General features: G+C 35.2%; 1 protein-coding gene and 1 long non-coding RNA gene across 3 annotated transcripts in view; one reads left to right on the plus strand and one right to left on the minus strand.

Annotated features, from left to right (window-relative positions):
- The window catches only part of ABCA12 (ATP binding cassette subfamily A member 12), a 157,599-nt gene that overhangs the window by 76,224 nt on the left and 61,541 nt on the right, over positions 1–19,834 (minus strand). For both annotated transcript variants that reach the window (XM_077155038.1, XM_077155039.1), the window contains 5 exons: positions 18,816–18,913; positions 15,449–15,634; positions 13,519–13,697; positions 8,265–8,377; positions 2,891–2,966 (listed from right to left, as the gene is read on the minus strand). In XM_077155038.1, the coding sequence (XP_077011153.1) occupies positions 2,891–2,966; positions 8,265–8,377; positions 13,519–13,697; positions 15,449–15,634; positions 18,816–18,913 (652 nt within the window). The remainder of the gene's footprint in view (positions 1–2,890; positions 2,967–8,264; positions 8,378–13,518; positions 13,698–15,448; positions 15,635–18,815; positions 18,914–19,834) is intronic.
- Positions 1,796–5,221, plus strand: LOC143678061 (uncharacterized). Its single transcript, XR_013173036.1, has 3 exons — positions 1,796–1,914; positions 3,416–3,568; positions 5,084–5,221. It is a non-coding gene; the product is annotated as an uncharacterized LOC143678061 (long non-coding RNA).

A 19,834-nucleotide genomic window follows, 5' to 3' on the forward strand; every position in this document is an offset into this window, starting at 1 on the left:
TTGTATGATACTACATTTGGTTACCTTAGACCTTTGAGCTTTTAGACAGCCTCATTATTTGTCAAAGCCACTTGGTAGGCAATCAATACCATATATCAATTCAAAATGGAGGGCAGGAGAGTGTATTCTTAGACTGAATTTGCTGGCCTATATAAAAGAAACCATTTATCAAGGAAATTTCTAAATCACATTATAACTATTAAAAACCCAACAGGACTGTGATAGATGACAAAACTAACCCCATTGTGTAGGTTAACCATATCTCATCGAGAATCAAGTTTCATGGACTAAGGCACTACCCATGATCTGACTGAATCAAGTCCAATCTGTAATCTAACAATGATCTATTGTCATTTCAGTGTGCCCACAGTACTGTCTCAAGACAAAACCCAAGCAAAAAATCTACTGAGCAAGTGTTTGAAATCTACAATTGCAGTAAGAATGTGGAGGAGAATGGGAAACAGTATGAGGTAGTCTTAAGATAAATCAGAAGACAAGATTTGGGGCTCCAAAACATCAGAGGAACAAATGGAGTTATAGGAATAAATGTCGATCCACTGCATCTGGTTTCCTTTTTGGACAATGATCCATTTATTTTATTTGGCTATAATAATAAGGTTAGGTATCAAGATCAACTTATTTCTACTGTTAGCACTTGAAAGAATGACCCACTTATTCTTGTGTCCTTCCCTGCCCATTCTGCCCTATTCCCCTCACATAGTATCATTTGTATTTTGTACATCATAGGTTTGAGTTAATAGATATTGAAAGAGCAAATCCGTAAGTAAAAGAGATATAGGAAGCCACAGACATGATGGCCTTTTTTTTTTTTTTTTGAGACACGGCATATGAGTCATTTCTGGAATGACACACACAGCCCTACCCCTGCCTCAGTGAGGCAGCCTCTTCCTCACTCTTCGCAACATTGCCCTTCCTTCTTTTGTGCTTGTTTTCCTCCCTATCTTAGTTCTTATAGCATAGAGACATTTTCCTACTGATGCAGTGCTCTGCAGCAAAATACTGGCTTGACATTCCCATGGTGAATGATCAAACTAAAATAGAGGATTATTGGACAAGGAGTACCCTTGAGATGTCTCTAATCTGTTTTCTTACTTTCATAAAGAACATTTGATTGCCAGGCATTTTTAGAATGTATTTAATATACTCCAAAAATAGATTCCATCATTATGTGCCACTGTTTGGGTATACACACCCAAATATTCCTTCAGGTAATTAACTTATGTGTTCTTTATGCACAATCCTACCTGTTTCCCAAGAGTGCATACAAGAAAAGGTATGTGTGTACAAACCAATAAAAAGTAATAGCCTTAGAACAACAACAAAAGAAGAACTAGAAGGGCCAGCAGGGAAAAGTATTTTTGAGCAGCTCTCTTTAGAAAAATCAAGACAATTTTTTCTCTCTAATGCTAGCATGACTATTTTAAACTAGGGATGGGAAGGGAGTCCAAATATAAGAAAGCCCTTAGTTCATCAGTCTTAATGAGAGCCATCTTTAAAGTATTGAATTCTTTCTAATAAACGGTCAGCTAGCTATCAGAATTAACTATATTTGCAGCAGAATTTGCAGGTCTGAAGCTCTAGCGTTGTCAAGGCTATGGATGCCTCAAGGCACTGATAAAGCTACCTGACTTTAGCAATAAGCACCTGGTTGTCTCATATAAAGGTTTTCTTCTTTCTCTTCCTCTTCTTCTTCTTCTTCTTTGGATGACATAGAGAAAATGTGTATAAAAGAGCAGATCATTGGAACATGGCTGTCTGGCTAGAGAGAAGTTGCCCAAGGGGGGCGCTGTTGCTCTGAGAAGCCAGGAAGCAGCAACTGGTTGATTCAGGAAAGGATGACTCCCAGGTGCCAGAAAGAAGCACCTGGTTCAGCCGTTTTCGAGGACAAGGGAGGTGGGAGCACAAACTGGAGGTAGTCGCTTATGTAAGGATTTACCCAGAGTAAGAGGACTTCTCATCAAATAATAATAATATATATTATATACATAGTTTTTATAGAATAGCTATGTTGGATTAGAATTTTAGAAGGAGAAAGGACTGACTTAAAAATACGTCCTACCATTTGTACTTTTTGGTACAAAGTCCCATGAACACAAAAATGTATCCATCGGGACTAAAAGAATTTCACTAGTATAACTTAAAGTAACTCTTCCGCAACAGGCCACATAGTCTCTAAATTTGCCTTGAACTCAAGGAATTTACCTTGGTCAGCTCTACAGCTACTAAAGGTAATGGCTTGAGTTTCTTACCATAACAACTGCAGCTAATCAGGGTTCTGCTTACATTTATGGTCTTTAGAAGCCCTGGTTTTTGCTATCTCCACTGCCTAGTTCTGGGATATCACATAAACATGACCTGATAAGGAACCAAAATTATATTACCTGTAAATAATTTTGCCAACCTGGACGCTACTGAAAGCAAAAATACCTGCATTATTAGATTGGACATGAGAAATAACATGATTTAAAAAAAAAAGATAGTAATGTGAGAAATTGGAGGCTTATGCTTTATAGAGAGACTTTAAAAGAGTCTCTCTCCATTGGATCTTCAGCTACATTTTCCACACGGACATAAGGTAATGAATCCAAATGTGACACATTATATCTGGATATGAAATCTTATTCCCCCAAAAAAGATCTTCATGTAGTGTTATCCAAAAATATCATCAAATAATACCCCAAACTTTTCGATTTTAGTACAGTTCACCCATGTCCTTCTCTTAAACTAGTCAACAGTTGATTTTTCTTTTCTGTGAGCTTACACCTTGATAAGAGAATTGTGTTTATGACTTGTTTTGATTGTTTATTCAGTCACATTACCTACCAGTTTAGAAACACAGGTACAGGTAAACAAAAAGAGAGAGACTTACTGTGCAGCCAGGCTGCTTGGGGATAGCGTCTGTTCGTCATTTTCACTCCACAGATATGTTGCATTATCAGAGCCACCTAAATTAATAATATTTTTATAGGTGAAAATTAGCACATTTGTGGTAATATATATAGATAGATAGCTAGATAGATAGAGGGATGGATTTTTATCTTATTTTTTGCTTAGCAAAAATCATCCCCAGTTCAAATTAATGGGGAGAGAGGAGGATGCAGAAAACTTCAAGAATTGTTTTCCAAAGCATTTTACAGAAGATGTCTATGCTTTTTTCATTGGGAATATTTAGGATATTGATAAGAAATAGATGCCTACTAATCAAAATAAGCTTAGTGGTCAAACACATGCATTTCTAACAAAGTTTTTCTGCACATTAAATTATTTTATCCCAAGCCCTATATGTGTAGATAACTCTTGAATACTACAATAAAGATTGACTACCACGTGATTTGTTAATCAAATGAAGCCAATTCCAGTCTTATTGGTCACTGGATTTTTTTTTCCCCTTCAGATGTCTAGAATGTAGCCACAGGAAACAACTGCCATCACTAATCTGTATTTTCCAACTTTCAAAGAGCAGCCCCTGATCTCAATCGAATGTAGCTATGCATGCAAATTGGCTAATATTAGCAGAACTGTTTCGAGTGGTCTCAAATAATACAAGGTGAGTCTAATGAAAACCAAATGTGAAGATCTAATTCAACACCCTGAATTGCCCCAGAAGTAAAATAGATCACTGATTTGCTTGCCGCCAAAGGCTGTATCATAAAAGAATAAGCGTGCAACAGCATTCCCTTAGAAAATTGAAAGTGAAGATGCTTTAAATGGCCGCTGCGTAAGTAAAAACATCCAGTGCTTTCATTCAGCTCTCTTAGGGAACGTTATCACTTATTTTAGCCTTCCCTTCAGACACTACTAATTTTTTATAAATAAGCAGCACATTTCAATGGTGTTTGTTTTTTGTATGCTGTATGGCGGGGGTCACATTTCGTCTTTTTCCATGTGAGTATCCCCTTATTGCAGCACCATTTTTTGAATTTTTGTTTGTTTGCTTGTTTGTTTGTTTGTTTGGGAAGTGCATGGGCTGGGAATTGAGCACGCGTCTCCCACAGGGCAGGTTAGAATTCCGCCCCTGAACTACCCAGGCACCCCACAAAGGTGTTATTTTTAACATTGATTTTCATTGGGATGCTTTTTACCAGCTTTTAGTTATTTCTCTGTCTCTAGTTAATGCATTCTAAAGCCTTCTAAAAGGTCCTAATTTCAAACTATTCAATCATCCCACATTTTTTCTGATGCCTATTGGTTCGTTTACTTAAATTAACATTGTGTGTAAAAAAGACTATCATGAAATTTAAAACCTCCTTGTCAACTTCCTGTATCAGTCACGTTGAAATACTGTTTGGATTGTCCCTAGGAACTGAAGAACTTTCACTTTCAGTTTTCCTATCCAGCAAGAGCAGAGTTTTCCTGTGCTCTGTTCAAGGTGTAACTGAATATCATTGCTCCTTTATTATATTCTAACCAGGATCAGTTAGTTAAAGAACCAAGAATGAAGATATCCAAGAATAACTAATAATTTATAATTACAATACCTGTTACTTATTGGCATCCATATGTAGAATAATTAAGACTACAACTTTGTTGAGATTTATGTTTCTACAACGTATGGGTATATAAAACAGCTTTTCCAAGATTAATTCTTGCTCCATTTTGAACTTTTATTTGATGCTGAGCAATTTAATTGGTATCTGTATCTATATAGCTATGGAACTCTCTCCGTCATCAAGCCATTGAAAGGAGTAACTAAGAGAAATCAACTTTAGACATATCAATGATAAACTCGACCCTGAAGTTAAGCAGGGACTTTTTACTCTGGCCACTAAGGACTGTGAAATATCTTGAAAGAAATACTGTTCTAAATAGACTTTTATGCAATGGAAAATATCACAGATCCTTAACAAGTGAGATTTTACTTCTTTTGCTGTTGTTGTTATTGTTTGTAAGATTAGGCATATTTAAAACTGGTATGCATTGGCATAGAATCTAGTACACAGATAACCTCTCTTCATCATGAAAGACAGCTTTCTATTTAATAACGCAATTTCATATAATTTACTACTTTGCAATAGTGCGAACCTCAACGAATCCGAGTTAATCTCTGCTCTCAAAATTCCAGTGTTTATAAATGGAAATACTGAAGCTGATTGACTGTGTAGCAGGGCTCCTGACTGGGGCCGGGTTGAAGATTAGATTGTTTAAGATGGGAAGTTAGAAGACAACCTTTTTCCCAAGCATCTATTACCAACTCCATATGTTTGTGGTTGTGGAGGAGACCTTTGAAGAAACCTCAAGGTGAGTTCTCAATGGAGGTGGAATCAGATGACATGGGATGGGGAAAATTGGTAGCAAAGTACAGAGAGGAATGTGGGACAGCCGTGAGAAGATGCATCATGCGGGAAGGAGTCTAGGATTATGAACCAAACTCCATCAGTGCCTGACAGTGTGAGTAGTTCACAGGACTGGTGGTGGCAGGCACTTCCATTTCCCAGTCAGATAGCCTGGAGGCAGGTGTGTCCCAGAGAGCACAGGTGAATGAGGTTGTCGCTAGAAAGAGCTCAAGGGACCCGGCTTGGGAGAGAGAATCTCACCTTTCTCTGGACAGTGTAATAACATAAGCATACAAACAAGCATACACACAGTTTTTCTGTAAAATGGGATAACTATCTCACAGGGTTGTATTGGGAATAAAAGGAATTTAAAATAAAGCACTGAAAACTGAAACAATAAATGTTACCTACTATTTTCAATATTTAAAAGCTGGGTGAGCTATTCTGAAGGCTATTCTTAATGCAAGCTTCAGCTATAGATTTTATTTACCATGATTTGTCAAACCACAACCAAAATCGTTCCTCTCAACCCCTAAAGAACATCTAGGGCTTTATCTTAGAGTCTACCAAAGTTTCACGTACTGTGATTACTTCCCAGAAACCTACAACCTCCAGATAGGTTCCTAGGCCGGATAAGTCCTGAAACCCAGAGGGGCCAGCCTCTCCATCTCCAGAACATCAACTAGTTCCAGCTCCACACCCGGTATTACACACAGACCTCACCAACATAAACAAGTTAGAATAGGCGTAGCCCAAATACCCCTAAAGATTGGAAGAAGGATCAAAAGGGAAGGAGGAGTTATAACAGAGAAGATAGGATTTAACAAATGAGTATGACTGCTGAACCATTATATTGATATTGCTTTTTGTCTCCAGTATCTTGGAGCAGCTAGAAGGGAAAACCTAAAAATGTGGAACTGTAACCCGTACCAAACTCAGAAATCTGTTCTAATGTGGAATGTGTCCCATTACCTTTGAAATCTTTTGTTAGTTTTCTACAGGCAGCTTGTACTTCATACTTACTGAACTACAGTTCATATTGCATTAAAAACAAGAGCTGGGCAAGACTTACTGGTGCTATCCTAACATTGTCATGCAATACCTACGGCCCAAGCAGCTCTGCTGTGAGAGTCTCCCCCAGCTTCCTTGAGTGCGAAAATGAGGGAGAAAGTGTGTTCACTTGATGAAATCCTGCCAAACACCGCCAAGACAAAGCATGGGGAATCCTAGGAAATGATGCAGGTATTTTGCACTTGGGGCTAGAGCCCCCTGTGCTGTTGAACTAAGGTCACGTTACCAGGTTAGCCTTCACCGACAAGTATCAGTTCACAAATAGTATTGCCAGAAATACCTGGAAGGATATTTAAAAGGCCTTGACGTTTTTGCTGGAGCAGGTGAGGATGTGGGGTTGATGACTTTCAGCAGTAGCCATTATTGTTAGCACATTGGCACCTCCAAACTGATGAACTCACAATCAATGAGATTAGAAACCAACCAAATAAAAGTTAAGCACATAAAATGTTTACAAAGAATAAACACATTTTCTTGTTATCATCTTGACCACAAATGATATGTTTTAATGCCTGCCAAAGTCATTAATATATCCATAGTCACGAGACATGGCCATTGTCAAGAATTGAAAACTTAGTTATACTATTCAGCAGGAAAAGTGTTTTGCTGCTTCAGTTAATACACAATGCTGCTCACTCTGACTTCTATAGGACTGACAAGCTTTTGAGCTTTTGTCCTTTGTGAAAACTTGTTTAACTTTGTCACTTTATATTAATCAAAAGGTACAAGTCTGAAGATGAAAAGAGTGGTAGGAAGAAACTTGAGGAAAGTGTTTCAAGTCCTTAAAATGTAAATATAAAAGAAATACAAAGGAAATAATCAGTATTTGTTAGTACATGGTCTGGTTTTCTGGCCTGGACTTCTCAAGAGCAAGACTTTCTTTCCCTAATGTTTGCCAAGATCCTCAAATTTAACAACAATTCATCTTGCAAGCTATTCATTAGTTCTATAATTGTAAATAGCAAAATGTTTTAGACTAACAGAAATTGGTACCCAAGAGTAAAATCTATTGGACTCTGCAGTGAGAATTTACTTTGCATATGAAAACTATAGTTGAAGACCTTATATGAACATATTATATATTATAGCTTAACTTACTGCATTTTGAGACCTTATGATGAGCTTGTGACCTGATGCTCTCATGATGCTTACTTTGTAATCCAAAGGTAAAAGCCTACATATTTAAAAACTGACAAACCAAATCAAGAAAGGATATAGTTCTAAATTCATTCAGGGGTGATAAATATTAACCAAAGATTTTACTTGGAAAGTAGGTACTTCTTCTTTACCACCCTAAATCTCTGCCTGTGAGTAGATACCTGTGTATTTCCATCCATGGTTTATAATACTATTCTTTATAAGCAGAGAATGACATTTTCTGAATCACTAGCAACGTGCTGTATACCTTACCTTACTGGGAATGACAGCAGATTTGCCCTGATCTAGTCACAGTCTAATGACCTCATACATTTTCAAGGTGTCTGGTTGGGGGCATATCTATACCAATGAAAGATTCATCACCAGTAAAAAGTCTGGAAATGAGGACAAAAATACTGCAATTCGGTTTAGGCTTTTGTTCCAAAAACTAGTGGTAGCAATCCGTGTACTGAGGTTTACTTGCTGATGTGTACATTTCGTACCAATGTATAGGCATAGTTTTACAAGCCAAGGGAGAACATTTGCACCTAATTAAAGATCCAAGAAGTCATGGCCTCTTTTCCTGTCGCTTTTCCCTCTCTCCCACACTTTGATTACCCAGAGATCCAGATTGAGTTGTGGCATATGTCTTCTCCTAAGAATAATATCACCTAACTATGATAACTTCATCAGTCACACTGTTTTATATTTCTAACAGGCTTTGCCACGTCAGATTTAATGCTGAACATGCAAATATAATACCTTCAGCTGGGGAGTTCAAAGTGTAGAGCAGATGTTTAAGAGACTTCTGGATGGTTCTGAACCCTTCGTTAGTTGTGACACGTGGATATGCCTTCTGCACCACCAGCAGAGCGCTAACAAGTAGAAAAACAGTTCAACCAGATTGCATTTCAAGGTTTTCAGAGAGAAACAAAAGGTTATTCAAGGAGAAAATGGCTACAGAATGGAAAATTATTCTTGTAACATAAAAGACAAGATGCTGCTTTTGTCATTTAATTACTTGTCTGTTCATACACAAAATCCCAACAAAATATTCTCAAACCAGGACAGAGCACTTCATATTTCTAGAATTTAAGAGCCTGGGAGCTCTAATTTATTTTTTTTTCTCAGGGCCTCATAATAACTGACAAAGTTCACATCAGTTTGATATTTTTATATTGAGACTTGTAAATAAATGGTTAGGGAAAGCAACTTCCAATGTAAGAATGACTTTTTTAATTAAATGGAAAAATTAAGTACTGGAAATAATTTTCATTAAAAATCAAATCTAGACTAAGTGACATAGTCTTCCTTTGATTTTTATGTTAATCAATAAGAAGAGGCAGTTGACACTGGGAAAATAGACAACTAGCAAATTTATGTATGTTGAATTCATTCTATATTTCCAAGAAGCAATTCACTAAGTAAAGCCTTTTTATTTCCTTGTAGTCATCAGTAATTTTTAAAAAATGTATGCATTGAACAAGTATGTATGACTGAATTTTTCAAATACTGTTACATATGAACCATCAAACCTAAGTCAATGTTTGTATTTACTTGGGTAATAACTAGAGCAAAAGGCTTTGGTTAACAATTTGCTATTGTGAAATTAAAGATAGCTCAAATTAGATGATAGTTTTTCCTGTCGTATCCACTAGTCAAATGAATGCTTCCTACTGCAAGAGATGCACTATGTATACACAGTTTAAATTTTAAATTTAGATTAAGATGATTTTAACTTTGTCAAATTAGACATGAATGAAAAACTGTTTGGAGAGCTAACTCTTGAGTGCCCTCTGTTTAGTTTCTAGTATAAATTAGGGCATACATGTACACATGCATACATAAATATATATCCATATATATGTAAATACTTTTGGTTAGTTCTCTAATAATTCCATGAAGTAGATTTTATTAACCCTGTTTTGCAAGTGGGAAAATTAAAGTTCAAAAAAGTTAAGTAACTGACACAAGGCTATCCAGTCGGTAATTTGTAAGGCAGGTGTCTGCTAAATTCCAGCTGGTTTTCTTTACACTCTAGCTCTAGTCTCTGACACACAAAGTTTTCTCCGAGGAAAGAGGAGGGCAGGATATTTCTGCACAGAGTCCACTGGCATTGCCAACTTGTACTGCCCCAGCTCTGTGTGCCAAATGTTTTCCTGTCTTGGCCATTGGGGCATGTCTCTTTTTTTCATCTCTGCTCTGTATGCAAGACAGTTGATACCTCAACTTTATGTTTACCCAGAGAATCCTTAGGTTTCTTTGGAATCCTGGCAATGGAGACCAGTCAGGACTTCAAACTCCGCCAGCCTTCTCCATGCTTACCTCTCTGCCAGACTCACCTGTCCTATTATCCCAAAATAACACCTTCAAAAACTGAACGCTTAGCAATCTCATTAAAACTGTCAGTATTATTGTCATTAATATTAATAACAAAATGGTGGCAGACTTAAAACACCTGTTTCTCACAAACTATAACTTCAAAACATCAAGACGCTTGGACCCACCCTTCCTGAAATCCTTTGAAATATCCATTGAAATTATTTTATTTCATAGATTTTTTCCTGCTTTTAGCATATCGAAATGGAGGTTATGCAAAACAAGTCTTCTTATAAATAAAGGTAATTAAAAGAAGAGATTTTAAGGTTATATCTTAGTATGGCTTTTTCCTTAAAAAATGTGAAAATCATGTATCTCATTGGATATATTCTCTTGATTTTTTTAAAAAAACTCATTTTTGCCAGTTTTGTCATAGCCTTAACATTATAATCTTATTTTGGTGATTGATCTGTAGAACAATTTACAGCTTAAAAAGTTGCTGAAGGAAATACTGGAAGTTTCTGTGGGATACATTTTGTACCTATTACTTACTCAACAAAGAGTACTATCAACCAAGAAGACCATGAGGAAGTTATGACTTTTAATGGCACTACCAGCTCAATAACAGTAGTAAAGAAAATTTGACCAAAAAAAAAAAAGTTTATAAAGCACTCTCAAATAGATATATAATGTGAACCACGTTCAATTTTTTTTGCCTATTTTTTTCACGTGTTTCATTTTAAATTTTCTAGTAGCCACCTTAAAAGAGTTAAAAGGAATAAGTGAAATTGAATTTAATAATTTTTAACCCAATTCATCCAGAATATTATCATTTTAATATCTAATCAATATAAAACGATTAAAGGAATATTTTAATTCTTTTTTTTTTGCACTAAGTCTTTGAAGTTTACTATCTTTCATACTTAAAGAACATAACAATTCAGATGGTATACTTAATCTTTATTTAGACTTCATTTAATTTATAGGTGAAAAATTAGATTCACAAACCAAGTTGTTCCAAACATGCATAAACATTTTCTAATAACTGCATCAGGTATCCATTTTAAAAATTTACATTTAAGCTAATTGAAATTTAATAAAATAATATATTCAGTTCCTCAATCACTTGAATCACATTTCAAGTGCTCAATAACGATGCATGGCTAGGGGATATTATATTGGTCAAAGCAAGCTTATAAATCAAGAACAGTTAAGTGGACCATTTAAAAAAAGGTTGCTCAGATCCGATAAAAGTCAGATGCCATTTTTATAACCAGCTGAAGCTATCTCTTAAAAAGCTGTTCTCTTTATTATGTGGACTGTGTGACAACATTAACAATCACTACCTAAAACATTCTCTACTGTATATGCTATTGGATGAATTAATTTTACACTGGATATTAAGTGAGTTAGAATAGTTATAGTGCAATGTCTTTCCTAAGTAATTTACTGCACCAAAATACCTAAAATTTACTCATATCTTCCCCCTTCCTCTGAATACTATTTTATACACTTTTTGTCTTTTACTTGTTGTTTTTTTTTGGGGGGGGTCGGTCAAACTTTATTGAGGTATAATTCACATTCAGTACAATAAACATATCTTAGGTGTATGGTTCAAAGACTTGACAAATGAGCACACTCATATAATCACTATGCAAATTAAGATGCAAAAAGTTTCTTGATGCTCCCAACAGTTGTCCCTGGAACCATTGGTTTGATTTTTTATCACTATAGATTAATTCTGTCATAAATAGAATAATACAGTACCAAGACATGATTATGTAATTTTCATCCGCACTCTTTTGCCACCATAATACTAATGAGATTTATCCATATTGCCATGTATAGCAGTAATCTGCTTCTTTATATTGCTGAATGGAATTATGTTAAAAATAAACCACACATATTTTTAGTCATTTTGTTGATGGATATTTGTTTTCTCCCCAATTTTTAGCTATTATGAATAAACTTACTATAAATACAGCATACGAGTATGTGGGCATACATTTTCACTATTTTGGGTAAATACCTTACAGTAGAATTTTAGCTCATATGAATCTACTGTTTAGAAACTGTCACACTGTCTTCCGAAGTTGTTGTATCATTTTACACTCTAACCTGCACTGTTTGAGAGTTCCATTTGTTCAGCATCCTCATCAACTTGGGATTTGCCATCTTTTAAATTTTTACCCATTCTAGTGACTCTTCAATGCACCTCAGTATGCTCTGAATATTATTTTGACTAACTCCTTTTATTTCTACTCTATACATTTCAAGTTATTCCCTTTCTCCTTTACTTAATCCATCTGCTCGCTTTCTAAGTCAAATTATATCTTGGAGGACGAGGATCAAGTATCAAAATTCTGGGTGAGTAAAGATTTCCCTAAGAGCTAAAGAAGAATACTTAATGAGAGAATAAAACTTACTGTTAGTTTGCTCCTTGATACTTCAATTATGGTGGGCTATAGTGAAAAGAACACCGGACCTGGATTCAAATTCCTTGAGTTTGGGTCCTGGGTCTATCACTTATTAGTTATTAAATGACCTAGGCAAGTCATTTCAGCTACCTGCAGGTTTGTTTCCTCTCCTGTAAAATTGAGTTATCTATTGTCTTTATCTCAAAGCACTATTGTGAGAATTGAAAGAAATTAATGTAACAACATAAGAGGTCTTCGGATAAACATAAGCTCTTGGAAGCCTTCCAAAGAAGATGAGAACAGTCTTTTCTGATGCTTCAGACATTTAAAATAGAATACACTCTTAATGACATATAAAAGAGGTAGCCTGAGTTTTGGAGTTAGGAAATCCAGATTCAACAACTCCTGGTTGCCTGATCAGCAGATACTCAATCTTTATGACCCTCTGTTACCTCATTTGTAAAAGAAATAATTGGTTTTCTATAAGATTCAATGTAATGATATATATAAAGGGCCAAGTAACGTGTCTGGCATGTAATAGTCACTCAGTAATCGGTAGCTTTGATTTGTAGTTGTGGTTGTTGTTTTGTTCTCTTTTAATGAATGTTCTCAAATTAACGAGACAGGATAGTCAAAATTAACTTTCTCCATGTGTTGCTTAGTACTAAATATAAGTCTGTTAAACTCCAAATGCTAGCCATACCCACATCTCTTTTGTGAGGAAAGCAATTTTTCCAAGCTTTATGCCATATGCATCTGATAAGCCAATCCAATGTGCAGATTTTGGAAGATCATTTATAGGCAGGCTATACATGAGGGAATTCAATCCTTCTGGGGTGCCTGGGTACAAAGCGCTAACCAACAGGGTTGTTTTATATTGGATATTGTCAACTAAAACCCAGTCAGATCTTTGTTTTTGGAAAGTTTAAATGCTAGATGCGCACAGCTCAGGGTGCTCTTGAGTGAGCCCAAACCACTCTCCCCATTTATGGTTGTTCCTGCCAGGCACCCCATTCTCAGCAGCACTGGGGCATCCAGTGACAATACAGCTGCTCAGATTAGTGTGCCCCCTTACTTTCTCTTGTGCACCAGTGATGCCCCTGATGTGTTCCTTCCATGCCTAATCATCTTCATTGCTAAAATCAGCACTAAGGGGCTGTAGCATTATTTGCTCTGCACTTAAATTATCTACCTAACTGTGACCCTCTCGGGTAACATTAAAAAAAAAAAAGATCTATTTGTCAACAGTAACATGGCATCTAATTCTTACATTTTCTTACCCATTTGCCTTTTGAAGAACATCAAATAGGTCGTTTTGTGTTGTGTCATTCTGAAACACATTTGGAAAACTAGAGAGAAATTGCCACAGAGCTGTTTGCTGTTGCATTTGTGAGAAGAAAGACAGGACTTTGACCAGTTCCTGAAATACCATCTTCTGGTTGTTGGGGTCACTAGATATCTTGAAAAATAAAACCAGACAGAGGGTAAAAATGAGACTTCAACATTTGTAATCACATGGCTTAATGTCTCTAAGAGCATCAAAAATATAGATTTTGTACATAAACAGTTTCTTCAAATTGTTAGTTTGACGCCTTCCTTTATTTGAAAAACCGTAACAATTTCTACTGTCCTTAAATATAACCGGATTTTTCTATAGCTCCAGGAATTGACATAGTTAGAGTTTAACAAGGTTATGTTCATGCAAAACATTTAAAAGTGTTTATTTGGAAATTAAAATTAATTTCCTGAAATAAAACTAGTTTCTGAGTAATGCTTTTCCTTTTCCTAGGGCCTGGTTTAGGAGTTAAAAATGTATTTTCCTCATATCCATTACCAGAGCCCTTATTATATATGACTTGTAAGGAGAACCCTTAAAACATATATATATGTAAAAATATACATATATATATATATATGAAAACATTTATTGCAATTTCACATTAAAATTTCACTTAACACAATAAAATATTTCCTAGTTGTAACAGCAGAAATTTTAATTGTAATAAATGATTTGCAGTGAGGAAACCTATATAATCAATTGTTTCTTTAGTCTTCTTCAATGTAGTAATCATACATCATGTTATAACGAAGCAAATAAACAAAAAAACATGAATTTTTCTATTCCTATGGATCACAGGATCCAGCTTCTATCTTCAGAAATAAAGATATTTTATTTCGTTACATTCTCTCCAGAAGCAATTTTCTTAATAAACTAAATCATACTAGTAAAATTAGGCTTTTGATCTGTCTTAATTACAAGTTGAGATTGTGCTTCTTAACATTGTATTCTTGACCACACATTCTACTCTACACAACTGCTGAGTTCATTAAGAAAGAATTTTAAGTGTCTAACATTCTGATTGAGGTTATTATAACAATTTCTCTAATCCAGTTTATTAAGGAAAGTCAGATAACTGAAAGGTAACTTAATTTTATAAATATATATAAAAGTTATATACATTAAATTCAGATATAAAGGGAAAATAATAGAGATGGACATGTTTCATTTATTCCTGTCTATAAAATTTCAAGATAGTTCTAAATATTTTTGTCATTTTTCATTTTTTCTGGGGTTTCATTAAATTAAGATTACCTGTCTTATTTTCACTCCTGTAGTTTCAGATTAGCATATACAAATGGTCATTAGCACTTCATAGCAGAATGTACTTGGTTTTAGTGTATAGTCTTTGGGGAAAATAAACTGTTACATCAAAAGTTAGTTTTTCAAATTGTTCGATGTCAGCAAGCAAAAACCAAAAGGACCATTTTCTAACTTCTAATAGTTGTACAGCTCTGATAGTTTAATAATTAAGTTTATATTACATTCTGAATAATATCTCTTAAAGACCTTAAAGACAAGAGAATGTCTTCATTCACTATAGCACAAAGCCATATTGCATCTCCAAAGATGTGTCTACATTAACAGAATTCAATATTTTTGGTTCAGCATTGAAATCATTTAAATTCTGCACATTGAAATTATAAGTGGATATTACTTAGGAAACTAAACACTGCATGCAAATCTCCATGTCAGGAATCCATCCCATAGGTGAGCAAATATTCAAACTGGCATTTCCCAGTCAACGTGGGCCACAGACTTGTTCTTTGTCTCATGTTGAGTCATTTTCTTGATGCAAGATGGAAACAATAAATCATCTTCTATTATTTATAAGATCTTTGATCATGCTATTAAAAGACATCCACACTCACCTGAGAGAAATGGTATTTTAGTTCTTGGAGAGAGGACTCTAAAAGGGTCATGTTGGAAAGGCAAAACTTGTTAAAAACATTTTTTCCTAGAGTGGACCAAGAGAAGGCGTAATCACCAATATATGTTGGATAGCTCTCACAGAGTTCTCTTCTTATATCTTCTGCAGTTGAATTTTGCTTTACCAGCTAAAAACGGTATGAGGAAAGTGGAATTATAATCTTAATTAACATAGATACGCAAGTATTCTAGTCTTCGAGGAAATTGACCTATCTTCACAATAACCAAAGTCCTGTATAGAGCAACTATTAAGATAAAACTAAAATAGATTTGGGCTTAGACATGAAAAGTGACAAGAGAATTTGTGAATGTAGTAAATTAAATGATTTATATAACTAATTTATATAGCTAAACTTATTTCCCATCCTAAATGCTCCAGGTCTTTTCTCACAAAAATCTTCAACATAAAAATCTTATTCATTTTTCCTGGTCCTATAACAGCAGAGACTCAGGTGTCCTAACTCTCTGTGAATTTCATGGGAAATGGGCCATGATATTTGGAAGACTTCCAAAACAGTAGAAGCCTAAGAGTTATGGCCAAACAAATTATTTTTCATTTGCAAAGCAATTCTTCCATTTAAGTACAATGCATTGAAAGAGAAAAGGAGCACAAGCATATGAAAATATATAAATACATATAAGTAAATAAAACTACCAAAAGTAATAATTGGAAGGCAACTTCATAATGGGGTCACTATAATACCCCCATATATTTCACAAGACAGGCCAGTCACAGGTACAGCACTATTTTCAGTTATGATATTGGTCGTATCATAACTTAAGACTTACCATTATTCAGTTGTTTAGTTATTTACACAGCCAGTCATATTTTGTTGTGATACTTAAAGAGCCCATCATAATAATTCATCTTTTTTTAGCCCTGTGAGGTGAAGCCAGTTTTGTTTGAATCCTCAGTTTGTACCATAAAATTTACACTCTGCTTTCCAGTGACTCAACTTGTAAGTGTAATGGAACAAGACAGGATCCACTTATTCTAGCATGTAGTGTGAGTGCTAGGTCTACTCATCAGTCATCTGTATCTCTTTCCTAACATTATATATATATATATAACCTCGCCCCAAAATGACTTCTCTACTCATTCTTGCAAGGGTGGTAGAAAGCAGTGAAGAGAAAGTAAGAGGAATTAGAGAGATTGTGGAGACAGGTATCAATATGTCATTCTAAATTTATATCCTTTCTCTGCTCAAACATCTCTAAACAAGTGTATCTCTACATAGAAAATTCATTTCTGACATTATCACTATATATGTGACTGTACTGCCACACAAAATCCTGAGATTTCATTCCATATAAGTAAGAGAACTTGGGAATTTCAATAAAATAAGGTAGTATTTTTGAGGATAGCATTGCTATTCCAGGTATTAAATAATGTGTCTGATTCCATGAAAGACTGCTTCTAGAAACCAGTATGGAAGAAATAGAATGTAATATAACAACTTTACCTGGTTTATACATTGGCCTGATTAGGGGAGGCTTTTTCTTGTGTTAGAGAAGATGTAGATTTACAGAAAAATAATGGGTAAAATAGAGAGTTTGCATATACCCATCCTATTATTAACACCTTGTGTTAGTATGGTACATTTGTTACAATTGATGAAAGAACATTTTTATAATTGTGCTATTAACTATTGTACCCATGGTTTACATTAGGGTTTACTTGAATATAATCCTATATATTAAAAAAAAATTTTACTCTAGTGAAATATATCCAGCCTAAAATTTTCCCTCTTAACCACATTCAAATATATAATTCAGCACTGTTAATTATGTTCATAATGTTGAGCTAATAATATCACCACCACCCAGCATCAAAGCTTTTCCACCAACCCAATTAGAAACTCCATGTAATTTAAACACTAACTGCTTTCCTTACTCCCCACTCCACACCTGGTAACCTATACAGTTTCTAACTCTATGAGTTTCTTATTCTAATTTTTTCATATCAGTGAGATCATAAATATTTGTCCTTTTATGCCCCTGCATGCTACACATGTTCCACTAGACTCTGGAGTTTCAAAATAATTGACTCAGACAGTTCCTGCCAGTTTTGGTGGAGCTTCCCACTGCACCATTTTCCCCTGAGAAGGCTTTTGACTGGACTTAATTGGGCATATCGAGAAGTTTCCTATGCGAGACAAGGTGCTTTAGGGACCTCCAATATTATATACACATCTGAACTGGATATTCAATCGGCACTGGTGAGGTTGACTTTACAAGATGGTGTCTCTCCTTGCTGGCAGTTTTTGCACTGACTTTTGATTCATTTGCATAAATGAATTTATTGAGATGCTTCCATTATATCAACTGCAAGGGTAACTGTCAGCGACATAAACCAGCATGGTTTTGGCCATTGCAATTGTTCAAAGGTTAGAGATATTTCCCTATAGTTCAGATGGAAGAGATATCTATTATATATGATATAACTATATTGTTAAAAATGCTTCTGTGTGTGTGCATAAAGACAGAGAGCAGGAATGAGAGGAAGAGAATTATCTCTCTATTTCAAAGTGCTGAAAATTATCTTTTCTTCATTTCTGAAGAGTACATAAATCAGGATTCAAATGCCTATAGGGGCCAGGCAAATAAAACTTAAATATATGAATGTGACTAGATGAAAGACAATAAGGAGAAATGGGTTAACAGAAGAGTTCATGTTTGGCCTAAAGGCATTCAAATTCAATTTCTTAAAATTCTTGTACACACACACACACACACACACACACACACAAATTTTGCCTACGGGCTACCCAATTTATACCTCAGACAGAAATTATGTTTATTATTGGGCAACCTGATCAATTTTAAGATGATACTGACTGGTAAACAGAAAGAACCCATATGTAAAAATCTCTAAAATATGGTAAGGAAAAATATTTTTCTACATTGTGGAGGTATTTTCCATAGTTTTTATCTCTTTAAATGCATTAGTGTGGATGAGCCAGTAGGTTTGATGAGTGTTGTAGCTCCATTTGGTCTTTAACTTTGCTGCCTCAGAAAAGTAAAAGATCACACACAAAGCCACCATAATTTTTACAAAATAGAAATCTTAAGTGCAATTAAGAGACTTTCACAGAAAAGTAAATAAATACCCAAGATCTTAAGGAATTCAGAATATCTCAGATTTAAGAATTGTATTGAAGCACTCCTAAAGCCTCCCTGAGCTATTACTCTGAATTGCAAAGTTGCTCCAAGGCTCTTCTGATTGAGAGGAATCCCCACTATTAACATAAAAGGCATTTGTTCAACCAGTCTTCATTATCTGTCCATTACAAAGCTGAGTGAGGTTACCTTTTCCAAACCCAGGATCCGTGCAAGCAATTCACTGCCATTGAAATGATCTGTTCCAGCATTTTCCAAATCAGAACTTGGACTGGGAAGTACTGCAGCTATGGTGGGAAAAAATAACAGATTAGCATTCTAAATACACAAAAAAACAGGCACGATCACATAAGAAGCTATAAATAATACTCATGCCTTTATAAGCCCCACAGCAAAAATATGCTCATATATACATCTTCCATGAAAGTTTCATACTGGCAAACTGGCAAATTCCGTGTACATTTCTTTTCACTTCAAATTGTGATGGCTTTGGTCCACTCTTGGTTTTTCCAGAATCATTTAGATGTCATTTGCTTTCATGCCAGTTTGTATCATTAAACTTCATCATCAATATTATTGCTCAATAAACTGAATCATTTATGTATGGGCCTAGAGGACTTGAAGTGCTTCCACTAACTCCATAGATCCATCATATCCAACATCTGTTCAAAGGATCTGCCAATGCACATCTGGTGATAATGGTTTTCTTTTTAATTATTCAACTGGGAGGCTGAAATCTGCTTAGGATCATAAATTCCTCCTCCCCAAAGTGGTTTCAGAATGATATTTCAGATCAAATAAATGGGACAAAGCAATTAGTCTGGATTATAGTATACTTTAATAAGCAATTCCCAAAGTAGCCTTCTCTACTCCTATTTGTAATGTGGCAGAGTTTCCTGCTTTAGCGCCTTAGCTAGAAGGGCGTGTTCATACCTACAGCATTAATGTTCATGAAGCCAGCATGTAAACTTTTTATATATTTCAAACAAAAATACCTTCTCATCCTCACAGCAAAGAACCTTACTATTCAAAGCTACCAGTGACCATCAGTAGGACATGGGCTCTGTTTCAGTGCCCTTGAGGCTGAAGGATTTACTCTTCCCATCTGATCCCTCTTAGACCAAGGCAATACATTTGTGAGATGACTGGTTTCCATGAGAAACAAGCAGACCTTACTGAACCACAACATCATGACCTTATTTCTATTG

Source organism: Tamandua tetradactyla, chromosome 3 (genome assembly GCF_023851605.1).
Source record: "Tamandua tetradactyla isolate mTamTet1 chromosome 3, mTamTet1.pri, whole genome shotgun sequence".
NCBI lineage: Eukaryota > Metazoa > Chordata > Mammalia > Pilosa > Myrmecophagidae > Tamandua > Tamandua tetradactyla.